Below are 15,227 nucleotides of genomic sequence, written 5' to 3' on the forward strand. Positions count from 1 at the left end.
TTGGTCATGATCCCAAGGTTGTCTCTATTAGAAATGACTTTTCATAATAAGACATGTTTGTTTCTTTTTTTCTTTTTTCTTTTTTTAATTGATTACCATATGATTTGTATTCTTCTATGAACCTGTAACTGACAGTGCTTCAAAGTTCACATTCTTAGTACATTAAGAACCTATCATGACACACAGTTTCACTATCATCTTTCACAAGATCATCAAAACTGATATTCAAGCAAAAATTGTTTGAAACATCTATGCCCATTACAATATTTTTTCTGTTGCAACTGTCCCAAGTTGGTGGGACAAATGATTGAAGGGGAATGGACTAATGCATTGTGTAAAACTGATTTGTTAGTAACTAGGGATGTTAACAAAAAACATGTCATAACTTTGGCAGACTTATAGGGTTGGCATCTGTTCTCTGTAATAATATTTAGTCTTGTTGAATCCTCAGACCACTTCCAAATATAATAACCCAGACACTATACTTAACACTGAATTGACTTCTTTCAACACATCCTTGGATCTATACTAATCTTACGAGTTAATTTCAAGCTTAACAACCTACCAATTTAAAACCAAAGCAACTATAGACTGTACGTACAGTAACTATTAAACTTCCTTATTTGTCAGTTCAATTCTGTATATAGATCTCAACTTGCTACAAGATGAAGCAATTTGAACACCATCTGCCTATATAGATGCTCCTTGCCAAATGTTACAATGATATTTCTCGTTTACTATTGTCCTTATTTACACAATGCATAATAGGTTCTTGGAAGTTAATTTAGTATGAATCATTGTCCTCGCCAAAGGTTTAGTTTGGTTTTGCAACTGGTGTAAAATACTCTATTATCTCATAGTTGAGCTTGCTCACCCAACAAATATGCAGATTTACCTCTGAACACTTGTCTATCGATAGCAGACAAAAGAAACCAGTAGCTCGGAAATAACACAATGTATGAATCAAATTTAGAGGTTAAAGAGAACCAGTCAAGGATACACAGTTTTCCATTGATGGTGCAATCCGTTGTTACCTCTTTCCTCTGATAGTATTTTAATAAATTCTTAAATATATAACCAACTTAAACTTCCCACTTTAAAAATAACTTGAAAGAATTAAAAACAGACCAATATTAACTTCTGTTCTCAACATTCTATAAATACTCTCAGAAACGGGTAGTGAAACCCTGATTGATTGTGCAATGATAATGAATAGCTACAGATTAAAGACTTGTTCAGTTTGCTTCCGCAAGAATGATTACGGTCTGCCCCAACCCACACTGAACTAAAGCCACTTCATCTTGCCATTTCCCCTCAACCCTCCTCCCAACTTCCTCTCAACACTATTTTCATAAACGTGCGGTAAATCATATAAAGTTTATATGGCCATTCTCATCCTAAATTACCATAAGATCGTATAATTTCTATTTACATCCTAATTTTATTTCTTGGCAGTTCAGTGACTATGATATGACTTTGCATTAATTACTAAAAATCTGTTTCTGTTAGACAACAAGAAGGTTATTTAGAAGAGATCAGATCAAGACCTTTTTTATATTATGTTACAAAATTTTTGCTAAGCAATATTACCAGATAAATTATCACTTCCTGGAACACCAATGGAAACACCAATGGAAATTGATTGATCACATCTACACAATCCATGCTCACCTTAGAGAACTCTGCTTCACTTTCCAGATCTTCCATCTTCACAGGACTATCTCCAGTAGGTGTGTCACTACCTGCCTCTAAATCAGGTATCCCTGTGCTCTCTTCAATATGATATTGCCCATCTGTATCAGAACTGATAGCTCCATCCTCCCTCACTACCTCCTTGCCATCTTCAACATCTCCTTCTCCTCCACCCAGAATAACCTCATTCTGAACCATCTCATTACCTATGTTATCATCCCGTTCGCTGATAAAGTCAGTTGTATCATAGGTAATCTCATCGTTGAGATTTCCCTTGTCAGAAATTGACAAATCGTTTGATTCGTTGGCTAACTTTGATTCCTCAACATCTGGATTAACCTTGCAAAATTGTTCAACTCTGACTTTAGAGAGTTGTAATTTGCAATTATTTCTCAGACTGTGGGAAACTTCACCATCCTCTCCATCATCTTTCAGCCTGGCATCGACGAGAGTATTCCCGTTTCTGTCCTCTTCGTTGTTTTCGAAGACATCTTTGAGTTTGTGGTGCCCATTCAGGAATACCTTTGTTTCCAAGGACTTATTGCAATCAATATTTAAACTTGTTGCATCATGTCCAGTAGTTTCTGTCTGCTGTTTGGGCAGCACAAGACCATCTTCTTTTTCTTGTTTTATATCTGATATTGGAATAAGAAAAAAGATTTGTGTTAGGTACATTCGAAACGAAAAAGGATGGGTCAAACTTAAGCTCACAGCCGACTGAAAGGCCTTGACCATGCATGTAAAGACAAGGTATTTATCCCTTGTGTGATCCAACTGGAAGTCCCTTAAAAAAAACCAATATTGAAAACCTCCAAGACAAGCACCATACTAAGTCTACTGCTACCTTACACCCAACAATTGGACTGCATTAAATATGTGTTGTTGATTTAAAGGGCTATAATGTACATGAATACTATGCAAAAAAAAACATAATCACACTTATAATGAAAATTTAAAACATTCCATTTCAATATAAGTTTAATGTATTTCAGTAATGTATAACGTTGAAGCATCTAGGTTGGATCATTCATTACTACATAATTATCATTCTATTGGTTCCCAAATTCCAAAAACACTTAAGACATTGTTGGCTTCATGCCAACAAGATGCATAATAAGGTAACCTATTGCAACTTCTGTCCCTGCCAATGTCCCAGATAGAGGTCATATGACTACACTCTAAAAAGTTCCACTCTCACTCTCTTCAGTCACCATACCACCCACTACTAGAGTTTCTTTCCAAACATCAATCAGAAGGGAATGTATCTTTAATCTTGCAACCTATTGCATTGCAATAATGCAAATTGTTAACAGTGTTCAATTATTTCTCATGCTTTTTGCACAGTTATCAGATGTACCATGAAGTCACTAACACCTGCAACTCATTTCGAGAAACTTGTTTAGATGCTTCTATTATACAATGATCAGTTCTACCATATAGTCACTCACTAACACCCACAACTCATTTCCAAAATGTTGAGTAGCAGTACATGTCTCATTACATCTACACACATCCCTTGATGAATCTACACTATGCATTCCTGCTGCCTCCTCTGTGTACACACACACACACAATCCAGGCTACCTAACCATACTGAGTGACACTCCTTAATAGCACACTCAAAATCAGCTTCCTCTGCCTTGTGGAATCTGAAATGTACATACAAATGTCCTCCTTGAACTCAAAGCCCTTCACCTGTAAATAAACAGGTTCAGATTCCAACAGCAGTCACACTTTAGTACTCTGTTTCCTCCACAGATCAAACAAGAAATCATAATTCCACATCTTCCAGTTCCAACTCTCTGTGCCACTTAAGGTCCATCAGAAATTTACAAAACAATTTATCCATCCCCACTTATCTTTTGTGACTGCAACCTTTGTACCAGACTATTCAGAAAGGAGGCAAGTTATATTTCATGAGTATATATATTTATATATTCTTTTTTTTACTTTTTCTTCATTTTCGTTTGCACTTTGTCCAGGACCATTGTATGATGGAGGCAGTTTGGTTGATAAAGAGTTTGTGAAGGATAAACATATTCGGGATGAGTAAAAGATATACTAGTGCCTGTACATACTTGGCAGGCCATCTCCAAATAAACTTGCCCATTGCACCGTGGGCAGCGGACATTGATATATACCAAATTTCAATGTGCTGTACTAGGGAACTTTTTGGCAAACAGGAACCACGCTCAAACCCAGTGATCTCATAACTGCTACAATGAGCAGTCTTTACAGAGAATAGATGGAATTCATGTGGCAGAATTTCTTCTACAGAGCATTATTAATGATAACAAGGAAGCCATACTGTTAAATCTTACGACATCAATACATACATGCAACGGAGAACACCAAGAAAATAAAACAACATGGAAACAGAAGGAGTCACTGATGTTAATCATAATTCACAGCAAACAGAACACAGAAAAGTAATACACATAAGACGATAGTTAACAAATACATCTAAATGGACTACCTTCTATGTACTGTACGATAAGTTTTACAGACCTCAGAAATTGCATACATGAGGGAGTTCATGCGTTGCAAAAGATTAATCTGTAACCATACAGAATTCAAACAAAGCCACAACACAAAGTACAAATTTATCACAACTAAAAATAAAAAGGGTGGGAAATGAATAAAAAGAACATGGTAACATACCAAATTAACACAGCTAACCATATTAGCATCTAGCTGTTGCATTCCATTTCACTGTTAGTAGAATGGGATGCCTATACTATACTCACAGAACCTTAGACACTTTGTCATGGGAGAAAAAATTTGAAGATAAATTCTCCCCTCCCATCCCACACTTCTACCCCATATCCCCTTCCTCTGACAAGTGCAATATACATCAGGCCAGGTTTCATTAAATTTGCATTCCAGAATAACGTTGCACTTTAACACAAATACCACAAGATTGGTAATTAATGCAACTAAACCAAGTTGAGAAAGCAGATATCCCAACTATTGTATAAGTCATACAATATAGCACTATAGTCTAAAATTTTGAGGACTTCTTGTTGGTATTAAATGTGTGCTATTATTTATTTATTACTTATTAAAGAATTTTTTATTATCCTTCGACTAAAAGTCAAGACTGACTTCTATGTTGTTTAGCAACCCCATTGGGTAGAAGAGTTTAACATGAAGAGAAGCTTGTCAAAACAAAAAGAGACCTCAACATATAAATGCATATTGATACTGAAACAAAAGCACTCTAGTCACATCAAAACTAAGAAAAAGACAACTAAAGGCTTCTCTCTTACCTGAGCATCATTATCAATCCACTTCTCCAAACTGTTTCAATTGTAAGATGAAAACATGGATGTCAAAGGCAGTTTCTCAATTTGCTCTTCTCAAGAGCAGTGCTGTTGCCACGGGGGATATAATATGAGGGTAGTGGCAGGCAGATGATCATACTGCTTGAGTACATATTATGCTATTCTAACACAGAGATAGGAAACCATGAACAAGGAAGTTGAATAAAGCACAAAGCTTCGTTGCTATGTCTGATGTGGAGAGCAAGGGTAGGATAAAGCCATATGGCTCTCCAATGATAATCCTGATATTGATCACCTGCAACATTATGTGGTACTGTTGTGTGGGTAGGCAAGATAAACCTCCTGAATTTGGGATATGCTAGTACAGTATTTAGTGGCAAAAATGGAATAAAGCAATCAACCTTTAAAAGAACATCTTCATATGTGCAGGTAATTTTAGCTCTTGTGAATGAGAGAATTTGAAGAGGTTTCCTAATTGTTATCATATAACAGAACTACAGCACCAAAAGATGTAGTACTTAGCTCACACCAGATTTATCATTTAGACAAGTGTGTCTCAATGAAACAACTGAGTAGTATCATGGCGTTCCTGTTTTCGTGCAGTATGCACATACAGCCCGTTAAGCCTACAGTAAATCTAAGTTAGGCTAGGCCCTAGCCTAAATCTGATTTAGGCTAGGCCCTAGCCTAAATTAACGAAAATAGATCTCCATCCCACTTCCACACTAAGTTACACTATAGACTAGAGTAACCCGCAAATCTTGAGGCCTATGGGGAGATATTGCTTGATTCATCATTTACAATGTGTTTGCTTGATTCAGAGATCTTTTCACTTTCACTGAGTTTCAGCGGACATGTGTATAAATTAACAAAGTATCTACTATTTTACTACAAACATAAATCTTGATTCATCCTTTGCAAGAACGTTGATTCCACAATATTTTTACTTTTACACAATAAGTCAACAGGCCTTCTCCATTGAATTAACTGTATGCGACCGAAATCACACACTAACAGCCTCTTGACTTGGTAGCGTGAAATCAGACTTGCTTTAGTCGATAGTTTGTGCTCAGTTATGACCTGAGGGGAATGTTCATATGGAACCCCTAAACAGAAATAGTAACCTCAACTCTGAAACCATATCAGTCAACAGTAAGTTGGAACAGAGTAGTTATGTATCATTTCATAAACCACGTAAAGAAAGGGGATAAACTAACCATATCACTTTCACTGAGCTCAACAGAAGGCTGGCAATACACCCACCCACTTGATAAGAAATTAACAATGGTGTTGTGTGTAAGTACTTATAAACAATTTGCTCCCGGAACTACTCAAAATTACCAAATATTATATTGTTTCATCACTTGATGAACAACAAGCTATTAAAAGTTCCAATGGAAAGAGTAAAAAACATAGTCACTGAAAAAATTGACATCTGGAACTCCCATAACCTTACACACAGTGATGTGTGTGAGCTAAAAACTGATAAATGTTGGTTTTTAAGTATGTAACATGCAATGAGAAAGCTCTCATATTCTTTAGTATTTGTGCAGTTTACATAGAGAGGTAGTTTATGATGTTTATTACATGTTTATTACATAGAATGATCAAATTCACCTGTATGTGATGAAAGTGCCTAAGACTTTCCACACCTGGCACTTTGAAATGAGGATACTATCAGAGGTCAAATCGGAAAAATATGAAACTTATAAAAGCTAAGACTACAAATGGGTATTTATTGTCATCAGCAAAGTCAATGCCATTATCAATAAAAGAGAACTAAACTAATGCATGTTTGTAAGTATAGGAAAATCTCTGTCATTTTTCCAAAAACTGTAGCAAAATATATAAGTTAAAAATTGTGTGTACAATACTGTGGACAGTCTGTTACAGAGTTAAAGACAGCTAATACAAATACTCCAGTTATACACAGCAAGCAATGTCCAAACACATATTCCTGCTGGCGGTCTTCTTTCTTTTTCCTCTTTTTCTTACAATGGGTCAATTGGCACAAACGTGCACAAATTCAAGTTAAGCCTAGTTGATGATCAGTTATTTGCTAGGTATAAATTGGCTAAACACTGCTGGTCAAGAAAAAAGTGCATGGAGATCTAAAAGTACATTGTATTTATAGATGGGTGCTTCAAAATGTACATTGCAGGGTAACAACTTTGTATTAGCAAGATGATGTAAAAATGATGCACATATGCACTCCCATATTTAATGCCAAATGTGAAGTTGTTTGATTCTGACAATTTTTAATACATTCTGGCAGTAAAACAATTCTGGCTGTAACAATTTACCAGGTTTACAGCTATTCACCATGTAAAAGACTATGATAAATTGCCTTCAGACCACAATTTATATTATTTGTCAGCCAGTGTTAGTTTAAATACATCAATTCTGTTCTCAAATGTTCCAATACAGATCGTTTGAGACTAGTGGGTGTAAAATATATGCTTTTTTTTTTTTTTCTCTTCCAGGAGCAATGTCTATTGATTAATACGAAGGGATTGAGATACCAGAGAATCACCAATGTTCAAGGAGATAACAATCTGTTACTTTAAATAATATTTGTTCTGCTGTCCTTCTAAATGAACACACCGTTTGTGCTCCCCTCTCTTTCTTTCTCTCATTCTGACTCTCATCTAACAATTGACATAAGAACAACAAACTTGCTTGCTATTCAGCTAGATTTGTGTCCCTGGGAGAGAATGATGCTACTGCTGTCAGGATTAGCAGAGGGAGGGATCAGGAGATTTTCAGGGTTAAATTTGACTAGCATCCCATAGAGCAGAGGACAAAGGCCAATGTGATAAGGTTTTTAGAGGATGGGAAGAGTTCATGTTGGATAAGATTACACAGGAGCTACTGTAGGCCAAGAAAGCAGGATACACTCCTTTCAGATAGTTATACCTCATCACTCAATGGAGATCAACACACTCTGAGAAACACTATGAACATTTCACAAATGGTTAAAATGGAGCAGCTACACTGCAGTGACTGTGCTTACCTGTCACCACATATAATAAAGCACACTATTTACCCACAAACTCCCCAAAACTTACATGTTTGGGGTGATCCTTACCTGTCTCCGACTCTACATAATTTGCAAACTTCTAAGATCTGCCTTAACTACATGACTGGACTCTTGGGAGTGCAAATGTCAAAGAAAGTTACGAGAGGAGCGAACTTAATTCATCACAGTTGGTATTTAAATCTATGCCCTCTTGAAGGAAGTGGATCTTTACAGTCTCAAAACATCACATTTGTGTTTACAGACAAAATTGAGGATGATTAAGTGTTGCTCTTCAAAGCAGTTTAACATGAAATCCAGTTTATAGTTATTAAAGGAAAAGATCTCAACTGTGTAGTTACCATGAAAGGTGCGATACTTGTGCAGTTTATTTTATAACCAGAGTATATCATTGATTAGACAACAGACCACAATTTTACTTGAATAAATTACGGCAGCTTGGTCCACTAGAGCCCTGCAACGAACACTCAACATACTTTCAGCAGTACAAGAGCCAATGTAGAGAGATGTACAGTGTACAATACAGCGAACTGCATAGTTCAACAAGACACAAAGAAAACATGTTATTTTTGTTTACAAGTCTGTAGAGCTCATCTCACTCACTTTTATTGCAAAGGTGTCCAATGACACCTAATCTGATTGATTATTTCCTAAACTTGATATTTCCAGAAGAGGTCAAAGTATTAAAATAAAGAGTGGATAAAGGCTTGGGTACTTTATTCCATCTCTGACATTAAAAGGTGCTTAAATTGATAACAAGAAATACTTGACAGAAACTAGAGGCCAACTTCTAAGCTTCAATGGCTTAGCCAAATTTTAAAATCAAACTTTTCCTGAAAAGGAGAGTTCACTACTGCATACATAAATTTAGATTAATATATTAGTAAGAAAGAAAGATTTTGTCTCTTGGGAGCCTTCAAGCTATACTAAAGTCAAGACTTTTCAACAAAATCTTTGCTTTTATCTATCCTGGGAAAGTACAAAAGGAAGCTTGGCATAGAACTGTCATCATCGAGGTAATACTAATTATTATAATTAGAAATATTTCTTCATCAAAAAAAATTCAGGTTGGCAGCATCTGTGGCCTTCTGATCAAACTGATCTTCAGCTGTCTATTTGGTTTTATTTTTTTAATTTTTATTTGACTTTAACAAGGTTTAAAAACCATTAATAGGTACAGAATATTGTATTTTAAGCTATGATTGTGTAAAAGTAAGTTGGCCTGACGTTTCGATCCTAGCAGGATCTTCTTCAAAGGCTAAAACAAAACAAAAAATGATTGTGTTAAACAACAGCACCCTAAGTATATAATTAAAATAGTTAGAATAAATTAAGCAAACTTTATGGTCATGAATCAAAGACATTTGATGGCACTGATACCAGGTGATGTATGCTCTGTTGTTATTTAACATACATGCCAAGTACTACTGTACCTGCTCCAGTTTCCATGACAACTGTCAAACCCATCATCTTGAACCATCTTCTCCTCTAATGAAACTCATTGTTTTCTTGGCATTTATGAGTTTACAGCTGACCTAGATGAAGCTCAGAGAGGACAATAGGTTCAGGGTCCTGAAATCTTTTAATTGTGTTCAATCTCTTGAATTGCCTTCATTCACATTGGCAGATTTTAAGAACAAATAATCCATTTGCTGTGTTCATTTGGGTTCAATAGAGTTTTGAGATACCTCAGGAAAAGTTGAAAAGATCAACATAAATTTCTTGACCTTGGGATTATGTTGTTGATTTATAGTACCTCCTGTTAGCACTTGTTGTATCTTAAGTTAAAACACATTCGATGACACTGGTCTAATACTTTCATCCTCCCATCTACCATCTCCCGCTTCTTTCTTTCTTCTTTCTATTTTATGGGCTTGGAGGGGGTGAGGAAAGGGACCCCCTTTACTTCAGGGAGAAATATATAAGGTGTAAAGTATTTGTGCATCCCATATATAGTGTTAACTTCATAAATTTTAGTTCAAAAATATAGTCTGCTGTGGATCTCTAAAACCTAAGGGCTCTGGAAGAGAATTTCCATTACAGTAGATAGTCAAATCTTTTTGACTCAAGTGTACATGACAATTATTTGTTAAGTCCTGTGAAACACCTTCGATACTTTACCCACAGCATCATTTGAAACAACTGAAGGGAGGTTACAAAATTGTGGTATATAAATCAGGGAGAAACTTCACACAATGAAAATTATGAACTGAAGTATGAAAATTATCTATAAACTTAACTGTCAAGTTACATGTATTCATTCATACATGTATTCATTCATACATGTATATTCATTCATACATACTTGTATTCATTCATACATGTATTAATGGATACAAGTATGAATGAATACATGCATGTATGTCTAAAGAACAATTCAGCTGACCAAAACAAGCTTTCATCGACTGCATGTATGATAATCATGTGATGAATATGTATGAACTATGTACCAAGCACATATTTGTCACATTACACACTGCCAATCAATGCCAACTAATACCTTTTCAATGCCTCATAGTCACCCATTTGGGCCAATATTTCCTCTTTTCTTTGGAACTACTGGAAAGACAAGCTTGTTTCTCAAGGAAAAGATATGAAACCCAACCTTCCCTCACTTCCTTAACACTTCCCGTTGTACAGCTGAGGGAACTGTTCCTTTTTCTATTGAGTACCAATGGCTGGCCAAAGATTCGGTTGGTTCTGTCATGGATTAACTATCAAATCGGCATATATATATACATGAACCGAAATTGATAAAGGGGCAGTACCAGAAACACTTCAATTAGCAAAGTCAATCTACTTCCCAATGGAATGTTGTCAGTTACATTCTGGAAGTTACAGCCTTCATCCTGTTCACCTATCTCTAAAAGTTTTCTCCCTAAAACTTGTTTTACAGTTTGAACAACATTCCATAATTGCATTCAATAATCTGTAAGGTTGATTATGAATAATGAATACATATCAATTGCATTGCACTGTCCATGGTATGTTACCAGGGGGACTATATGCTTTCATACCACCAAATGTTTGACACTCTTAAAGATGGTAAATGATCTGGCTGAACTCTTTTAAAGTTCGTTTGATTCAGTTGGGAAACTTTTCAAGGTGTCAGACATTAGCAGCAGTACAAAATGAAAGAAGGCTCAATAGTGTCTTTGCAACCACTGTGAAATATCTTGGTTGAGAACTCCTATTTGGCTACCACATTTATGGCGATAAAGTACTGTATTTGTTTCACTGTAACTGAATTTTACAATGTTCCTTCCTCATAGAAGCAGATTCAATGTCATAAAGTACAACTCTTTTGAGATAAGTTCCTGATGTGTGACAGACAACAAGCCGACAATTGAACCAGAATAGCAAAATGGGGAGACAGACAAGCATAACAGAAGCTGCTGCTGTAGGCTGTTGTTAAATTCACAGTAACTATCGTATGATAAAAGTTTTAGTGAGCACTATACAACTTTCTTGAATGAGAGCCCCATACAATGGCCAATTCTTCTAAGGTTTGCATACATGGGTTGGTTTTATAATTCATGCCAAACCCCGCAAGAGCAACCCTTTTCATCTTGGAATGTGTTTATCAAGTTTGGGATCACAGTGCCGCTTGAGTTCTATTATCGTTTTTGTAGACGGGGAATCATGAAGTGAAGAGTACACATAACCTTTCTCCCACAAAATATATTACTAAGTTCAGTTCAGATATAGTTTATTGTACATGCATAATTGTGTTTTGAAAAACAGATTTAAGGGTTCATCCTAGGACACGGATGCATGTTTGCTAATCTCTTCTTCTGTTCCTTTTCGTTTTGGAAGTTTTAAGATATTAATCATTGTTGTACCTTTCAAATAAAATTACTACTAAATACTTCTTTTACTTGATTTTTCACAGCTTTTATATTAGACATCTTTTATGTATTTTTATCACAAGCTTATGTTCTTTTGTGATATTCTCAGGTTTGAGTGTGCGTGCCTCTAGTCTGTAGGTCCTTACATTGTTTCTGTAAAGGTTAAAAAAATCCTGAATGCTAGTACTTTATTCATGAGTGCATTACATATTAAACAAGAAATATGTATGTCAAAGGAATAAAATCGAAATTGCAAACTTTTCTATTTTTAGCTACAAAAAATATAAATTAAGCTGAAGGTTTGGTTGATATGTTGTGGTCTATAAACTCCTCCCTGCAGGTATTCAAGGGTGACTCACATATTAGCATGAGGGAAATTGAATGGAAATCAAAGCTCTTTGTTTATACAATCTATGTGTGTATCACTGTATACTGTAAAGTGGGTGGTAACAATTTTTACTAGTCCTGAATTAGTTTCCAAGAGTCAGATCTTTATTTGTTAGAGATGATTTGGCATGTTTAAATTAGTTACTGACTACCCTGGCCAATTTATAGAATTTAGCTGGCAGTTAAGATCAAATGATATGATTTCCTGATCTATCAATCAAATACTGACAAAAATGAGGTACAAATTAATTTCCAAGACTGTGGGATAATATCTCTGGGTTTTTTGTCTCATTCAGATACTTCAAAATATGTTGAGGTGTTTCACGAGTTTTGTTCACGTTTTCCAAAGCTGGTTTTCCACAAGACTGGCAATGTACTACAGTATCAGAAAGCTTGGCAGTGCACTTTAATTACACTAATTCTTCTTCTGAAAAGTTTTGGTCACTGACATAATATTCCCTTGGCCATTTGAGATAAGCACTGATCAAGTTTTTTTTTAAGAATTAAAAGTTATCAAACAAGCTGACTTTGAGGTTCATGTATGCAAAAAAGCATCCATAGTATATTAAACCAACAAGCATAAGATATAATTTGTCCTAAAAATATTGCACAATGACAATGAAACACACACCAAACATAAGGAATAATGCACAACACCAGTATGTTGCCTGCAGAACATGTTTCAAGACTGTCATTAACATATATGGCTATTAAAAGCTGAATAGCCCTGTCATCCTTATTGGCAAACCCAAGCAATTATTTCTTGATATTTTAAACGGTTGTTCATCTGAATTTGAATGAAGTCAAACTTCCCACGAGCTTGGCTTTACTTGGAATAATGATTATAATGTTGGATGCTTGTTTACCTTCCAACAACAAACAGAAACCATTCAACAGACAGCACAGAAAATGATTAAAATAATTTCTTTTAACTTTCTCCCCTGTTTACATTAATTAAATAATGCTTCTGTACCATCTTGTTACAAATGCAATGTAACACTCACTTCTCTGCTGTCCCAATCGCAATAAATTACAATAAAATTGTGATCAGATAAACTTCACACAGTAGGCTTAATTGGAAGAGAGAGGAAAGCACTGAATTCCTGCCAGAAGCTGTCAGTAATAGTCAACTATTTGATTTTGATATCTGTCTGGATTTTGGTCTTTAAGATAGCTGAGGAGGGAAGAGAAAGATGGCCGACTCCCATACATCCTTTTCTCATTAAGCCTGGAGGAAATGAGGCAAATGTGAATCAGTATGATAGCCTCGCCCTGGAAGCCTCAGCAATCTCTGCCAAGAGCAATCAAAAAGAGCACATCCCTACATCATCCCCAAACATGGTGAAGCAGCAAACTTTCCAACACAGCTGAATACTAAGCAGGAAAGGAAGGTCACCAGAATTGACATCTCAGACAGAAAATTGTCTCCCTGGAAGTGTTCAAAGACTGAAGGCAGATGAGTTTTCCATTTGTAACCATGTGATTAGCTACGAAAGTCTGAAGAGCATGAAAAGTACTTTATCCTTGGTTTTCAAAGCATCCAAACCCTGGGACAACTCAAGTCAGAATAGTACATAAATATAAAGGGTTTACCTAAAACCCACTTCCATATTTAGATCCAGATATCTAAATCAAATTGATTGGGAGTATCACATCCTGTTATCCCTCCCCAGTCATAAAAATAAAAAGACAAGGGTGAGAAAGAAGAGTTAGAACTTTAGAAGAGAAAATAAAAACCAGTTTTGTCACAAACTTACAGTTTATGAAATTTTATGCTTTTAGTAATATAAAAATAGATAATACAAATATCATCTGGTCAGTATTAAGAGTCCTTTTTTTTCCCGTAGACTCCTATTTCTCTCTCAGTTAAGTCTGCTGGCACGAAAGAGGATCCTGTTATGAAGACTTGCAATCAGAGAAGTTTACAGTGGATTCAGGACTTTTATGTATATACAGCTCTCAGTCTGAAATAACAATCTTATCAATTAAGAGAAACAAACAAGAGAGAGATAGATGCAGACAGATTGATCATTCTGTAACTCTGCTGACAAATGGAGGATCATGTAGTACTGTTTCTCAGCTGTGTAATTAAGATTGATTTGCTAGCTGACAGTATATAGAAACCCTATCTGTAGTTTATATTCACTTAAACTCAGATTAACACTACATGTACTTAGGTACATGACATTTACCTATGGATACTGGCATTCTAGCTACTAATGACATCTTATTATTCCCATATTGTTTTAATTTTCTTTTTTTAGTTTTTCATCTAAATCATCAAAGCTTTCATGAGAGTACAATGTTTGAACACTTTTCAAAAACTCTCAGCCAATGTTTTCAATGAACTCTTGTCCTAGCTACCCAACAATGCTTCAAACGTCTGCTGCCTTAGTTGTCCAAATTTGCCAATGGATGGGTGAAATGATAGTGCTGACTTGTGTGAAGACATGTGAGAGAGCAAATCTCTGACATTAGTAGAAAGAGGAGGACAACTTTATTATGTTGAACACAGAGGGACACAAAGTTCCTACTGTCCCAACATCATAGCTTAATGTATGTGATAAGTCTACAGGGTACTATACTTTTACACGTCTAAAACATTAAAACAATGCAGGAAGAAATATACAGCAGGGTAATTTTTTATAAATCACAGTATATAAATCATACAATTTATATTGAGAGACTCATTTGCGGGAATGTTATATTACTTGCCAGTAAGCAGAGGCTGACTTTAAATCTCTGGGAATAAAAAAAATATATAACATACAGGAAGTGCAGTACATGTAGCGCAACTAAATGGCAAACTGTCAAAGGTCAAATACTGTGACTCAGGACAGTCCCTACATATTCCCAAACTTTGCAAGCTTGCAATCCAGAAAATCCTGGCGACTATGATGCAATGCAATCAGACTTGTCAATTTCCTTCAAAGATATTGATCAGAATCCTCCCAAAATATATTACTTTGTTCTCCAATC

At 35.6% G+C, this 15,227-nt stretch overlaps 1 protein-coding gene across 1 annotated transcript in view; it reads right to left on the reverse strand.

Moving 5' to 3' along the window:
• Positions 1-15,227, reverse strand: part of LOC139958767 (uncharacterized) — a 48,131-nt gene that overhangs the window by 14,493 nt on the left and 18,411 nt on the right. The window contains exon 2 of the mRNA XM_071956100.1: positions 1,672-2,327. Coding sequence (XP_071812201.1) covers positions 1,672-2,327 — 656 coding nt within the window. The remainder of the gene's footprint in view (positions 1-1,671; positions 2,328-15,227) is intronic.

Source organism: Apostichopus japonicus, chromosome 3 (assembly GCF_037975245.1).
Source record: "Apostichopus japonicus isolate 1M-3 chromosome 3, ASM3797524v1, whole genome shotgun sequence".
Classification (NCBI taxonomy): Eukaryota; Metazoa; Echinodermata; class Holothuroidea; order Aspidochirotida; family Stichopodidae; genus Apostichopus; species Apostichopus japonicus.